The 5,967-nt window shown below is 33.8% G+C and overlaps 1 protein-coding gene across 1 annotated transcript; it reads left to right on the forward strand.

Moving 5' to 3' along the window:
* Window positions 1-4,525: 4,525 nt before the first annotated feature.
* Window positions 4,526-4,897, forward strand: LOC107766027 (auxin-responsive protein SAUR32-like). Its single transcript, XM_016584735.1, has one exon. The coding sequence runs from the start codon at window positions 4,526-4,528 to the stop codon at window positions 4,895-4,897; it is 372 nt and encodes a 123-aa protein (XP_016440221.1).
* Window positions 4,898-5,967: the final 1,070 nt, after the last annotated feature.

A 5,967-nucleotide genomic window follows, 5' to 3' on the forward strand; every position in this document is an offset into this window, starting at 1 on the left:
TTCTAAATAACCATGTGGCCTTTTGCATGAAAATATATGGCCAAATGGCAAAGCCATAAACAAGTGGTAGAGGAGACATAACACTTGTCTCTTTGCATGGAATGTTTTTGACAACTAGAGGAACACTTGTCATCTTCTTACACAATTCTACAGCTATAAATACCCACTTCCTATACCATCGGAAAACACTAACAAATACTTTGCTCTCTCATGATTGCTAATGATTAGTAATCATCACTACAAACCTTCTCTTTTTTCAATTACGTGTAGCCTTTTGTGTGTTCCAATTACTTTTATAACCTGTGTTTATTTCCTCATTCCTAACTTGCTGGATTTATTATTTAATTTTGTTGATTCCTGTATCCTCTAAATAAATAGAAATGGGCTTGTTTAATCCTGGGAAAACATTTTACATTGCTGAAATAGTTTCTTAGAACAGTGCCTAATACGACTCAAGCCAATTCGTGTGTATGCTTACAAATAATATTATTGAATTATTATCATCGTCATTTCCCTACAAAGAATACAATCATGTCAGTTAAATACTTCTTCCGAGTGCCTCTAGTTTCCATTCTTCTAATATGAAAACTGATAAGACCTCTAAAACGTTTAGGACCTCTAAAGAATACAATCATGTCAGTTAAATAATTCTCAATTAGTTTTGTGTGATATAATTGTTTGAAATAAACGACAAGACTAGTCCAATATTTTATGCAATTTCACAAGATCTAGTCCTTCTGTTTCATTCCCGTACTAATTAGTTTTTCCTTTATTATGTATTGGCTCATGCTAATGGAAAAGAAACTCGATTCAATGTCGAGATCTTAGTGCTAATCAGAAAATATATATATTCTCCGTCGCACTCCAAGACTTAGTGGGAACAAAATGATTTATTTGTAATATTAGTTTGAAAATAAAATTGAAACTGATTTTGTAGGGGGGAAACGGCGTAAATTCTTCAATTATGTATATAATTACTTAAATCCTTAGAAGATACGCAAATATAATGTAGAGAGAGTAAAACAACCTCTTTACCTGCATTAGGTAGAGATAAGGTCTGCGCACAGACCAGGGGCGTACGCAGGATTTTTTGCAAGCGATGTCGATGCTAAAGAGACTAAGAGAGACACAAATAACTGATTCTATAGGATATATATATATTTCGCTTTAGCTCACACAACCAAGCCTTAGCCTAGCAACCAAGCCTTAGCCTATTGGTTTAGCTAATCCTTTTCATCTATGGAGAGATCAGAAGTTCGATCCCGTAGGACGTCCATTTTTAGAAACAAAAAGAGCTCTAAAATTCATTAATCGCTTAACCTTTAGGCTACGGATAAAGAATTTTTAAGCAGTGTCATTCCTGTTTATATGCAGTAATTTGCGTATTAATTATACAAATGTGTTTAAAATTTTCCGACGAAGCGGTGTCGGATGACACCACTTAATATAATGTGCATCCGCCCCTGGTACAGACTACCCTTCCCAGACCCCACCTGTTGGTAGAGCTGTCAAAACGGGATAGCCCAACCCAACCCAAGATTCGTGGGCTTTTAAATTTGGTGGGCTAGGGCGGGCCGGCCCTCCATCTATATAGGCCTTAAAATGGCTAGCCCAGCCCTAAGAGGGCCGCGGGCTAGAGCGGGCCGGCCCTTCAATTTTTTTAGAAAAAAATATTTTTTCAAATCTCTAGATATTGTTTGGTGACATAATCTCTTAATCATATGAACGACTTCTGTTTATCTAGAGTTTACAAGAATCTTGATATTTGACAAGGAATTTCGTAATTGAAATACAAATGCTCTATATCTCTAGCTCTTTTTTTTTTAACGTTACATAAATATTTTTTTTTTTGTACTTTTCTTTCACTTTCCTTAGGTTCGGAAATTGCTTCAATAAGTTTATATGTTAATGTTTTTTTAATTTAGGTTTAACATTATTTGTTGATTTCATCATTATAGTCCATAAATTTTTAAAATTCATGAAATTTGCTAGTGTTGTCAATTTACTTTGGGTATTAAAACTTGACTTTTTTCTATACTGAAGAGCAATTTAATAATTAATAACATATTAAAGTAACCAAAGTGATTATTGGCCACTTAAAGTAATAAAAAATTATTATTGGTCATTTAAAACTTTCCTAGCTTGTTGTTAATTAAGCAAAAGAAAAACTAATCTTGTCATACTATATGCATGTCAAAAATATAAATTATTGTTTATATGAAAGAGTAAATGAGCAATCTAAGGTTGGAAAATGAGGACTATAGTTAATATTTTTTTAGTTTTTACTTTTTAAAAATATTTAAATTTGAATTTAATTAATTTTTGGCACACGGGCCGGCCCAGGCCCAGCCTCGGTAAAGCCTCAAGGGCCAGCAAGCTGACTTGGGCCGGGCTTATAAGCCTCAGTTTTAAATGGGTTAAAAAAATTCCAACCCAGCCCTACCCAAGTAGCGGGTTGGGTTGGGCTGGCCTCATGGGCCAAACCCATTTTGACGGCTCTACCTGTTGGGGTCAAACTGGGTTTGTTGTTGCTGTTGTTGTTGTTGTAGAGAGTTCTCGACGAGGAATTTAGTTGTTTTATTTCGATATCATAAAATCATTTTCAACTTTCTTCAAGTTGCACCATACTGTAAAAAGGAGATAATATACGCAGGAAAGAAAATCAACACGGCTAACAGATATCAGTGTATGAAAACATATCAATTTCTTATAAATGTTAATGCCACATTTTTAAGTTCTATACGATGTTAATTAACTGATAGAACAAATTGACCAAAAGGAAACAGTGGCAAAATAGGTCAGGGTATGGATTGTAGTAAGCTACATCAATAACAACAACAAATTCAGTATAAGCCCACAAGTAGGATATGAAAAGGTAACGCATATGCAATCTATACGTCTACCCTAAGCAGGTAGAGATGTTTCCAGTAAACTAGGTGCAAACAATTAAGAAATCACTACGTTAATTTCCAATAGAAAGAAAAAACTGTAGCATAGCAAAAAAAGCCTCATTTCTTATTAAAACTTATTTTTATATTTTCACCTATGGGTAGCAATTGTAATATAGGAAACATCAGAATCACTCTTTTCGGCTTTTCCCCTTGTGTCCAATGCATTCCATGCAAATTAAATCGGGTTACATTGTGGATATAGTGAAAGTGTGTGAGGGTAAAATTGGGGATAAAGTAACCCCCGATTCCCCGGTACAGAAACGAGAAGGAAGTACGATCCGATATGGCATCGAGTAAAACCGAGGGGTTCCACATCTCTGAACCCGGGGAGGACGGATGGTGCACCTGGGACCGGATATGACTGAACATCGGGTCCGAGCAGATATTGCGGCACGAATCCTGCCCTATCTCAATTGCAATCAACATTTCCGGGAAAGAGAAAATTTTTACCTTAATCAGGCTTGTACTAGGATTGAAACTCCCCTACTATATAAAGGGGAGGACTTTTTCATTTTAGAACCACATTTGACACGCATATCAAAGCAATAAAAAGTTTATTTTTGTTGTCTAGCTACCGTTAATAACGTTCTTCAGCTGCTTAATTATTTAAGTGCAACTGAGCACGTCTCGAGGGCTTGACCGAGGTCAATTTTCAGTGTTCGCCCAAAAGCTAGGCTTAATTGTATATTACGCTTGGTTTGATCGTTTTGCTTCTCTTCACTTTAATTATTTTATGTTCATAGATCATTCGTGTTCAGTCATATATTTTTTAAATCGCGTACAAATTCAATTGTTACTCATTTTAAGGGTGATGATTACTCCCTCTATTCTATTATGGCACTATTTTTATTTGGATATTCAAACAGTTTAATTTGAACAATGAAGTTTTTAATGCTTTTAGATATATTTAATTATATATAAAAATTAGTGGTATTACAAAATATGTGCATTAAGTTATGCTGAAATTTATATATTATTTTATATTGACTAGAATGTGAAACAAAAATATGTGCATTAACAATAAAAATATTTAAAGACAAACAATGCCCTTAAAGTTAGCGCTCCCTACATTATTATTCATCGTGATCCTTATATTATTATTCGCCTGATAAAAATCCATTCATTGTTACTTTCCTTAAAATTAAACAATTGTTGTTGATTTATATCTCAATGCATAAATGGTATGGGATCAAAACTACCCCTTAATATATATGTAGAATTACTTGTATTGTACGGACAAAGGTACAACGGAGGAGACCAATTATTTAATACGGAGGTTAGCTGTTACAAACTTACAATCATATCATGGTACCGCGTTTCCATTTTATAAATAAAACTTTATTTTATTTTTATAAGAGAAGACAGAAAAATATTCAATATATGTTGCATATGGACCCTCCACTCAGCATCTTAGAAACTTCCTCTCCTTGATTCAGAGTTGCAATCTCTATAAATTGCCTCCCTAAACTCTTTTAGGAATAAAGCAAAAAAATAAGATATCCTACTACAAATACAATTATCAATATTAATTCTTGTCATAAATAGCAAATTCAACCTCTACTATAAGCTCAAAAATGATGAAGACTAAGATGATTGTGGGAAAGCTCAAGAACCATCTTCAGTTAATTCACAAATATTCCAGTAGATTTCAAGCTGCTCATGAAATTGTTGAAACGCCGAGAGCGAATAATGAAGAGGGGGTGCCAAATGATGTAAAAGAAGGATATTTTGCTGTTTTCTCGGTAAATCCAGAGGAGGAGCCAAAGAGGTTTGTAGTGGAGCTGCATTGGCTCACAAATCCAAAATTCTTGAATTTACTGAAGCAAGCTGAAGATGAATATGGATTTGTACAAAAGGGTGTTCTTGAAGTTCCTTGTCGCGCTGAGGAATTACAGAAGATTCTGCAACTCAAGATTGGAGGGAAAATCTCTGGTTTTGCGGTTTAATTATTTGGAAATAGTTCATTCTCTATATATGAGATGGAGTATATATTATGGTTAAATTTACAAACTTTTTTTTTTCTGTTTGTTTAACTACGATATCATGTTATATTTAGTTCAATTTTGAGTCCATCTGGAACTAGAACTGAGACTTAATGTATAACTGTATGCTCAAAGCCTATTAAAGGAACGTATACATTTTTATATGAGTGATGACATTTCTGTTAAGGAAACCTTTGTGTTAATTAGCTTTACCAGTCCATCATAGTAAAAGTCTAAGAGATAGTGACATAAAAGCCTTTCACAAAATATTCTTAAATATGACTTTTATAATATCATAGTTGAAATATATAGCAAAATAACTGTGGGTTAACTAGCAAATTAGCGATTACACACACAGACAAGACGGGCTGCTCACGTGGTCAACACCCCACCTACAACGCTAGGGTTGTGAGCTCGAGTTACTAAAAGAGCAATAGCTCCAACAAAAGGATCAAAGGGGAGGGGAAACAAAAAAAAATGATTACACACAGAGTAAATAGAGAAAGAAATAACATAGGGATTCAACTAGGGTTGGCTAGTAAAAGAGATCCCCAATTATAACTCCCTTAATATATTTCAAATGTTTTCCAAACATATTAGTTCAATGGGTCTCAAAACTAACTAAAAAATTAAACTGGTTGTGCTATCGCTCGAATTTAGCACATGTTTCAGAACTCCTTGTACTATCCTTGATAATTTGTGCCTTGTAGTACACCAAAGTATCCCATCATATAAACTAAGGATCACGATTGATAATTTGTGCCTTGTACAGAGGTGGAATACTAACAAGGGTGGAGGGAGAAATAAGAATTTTTATTTTTCAGATAAAAATAAACCAGAAAACTGATATGTTATTGGAATTAGTACACACTAATTAAAATAATGACATCAAGATTCTAATATTATACAGTCAGACCTTTCTATAACTACATCCATATATAATAGTTATTCACTATTAAAGTTGACTTTTTTCGGAATTGGATATTATATTATGTTATAATATATGTCTTATATAACAACATTTTATTATATCC

Source organism: Nicotiana tabacum, chromosome 5 (assembly GCF_000715075.1).
Source record: "Nicotiana tabacum cultivar K326 chromosome 5, ASM71507v2, whole genome shotgun sequence".
Taxonomy (NCBI): Eukaryota; Viridiplantae; Streptophyta; class Magnoliopsida; order Solanales; family Solanaceae; genus Nicotiana; species Nicotiana tabacum.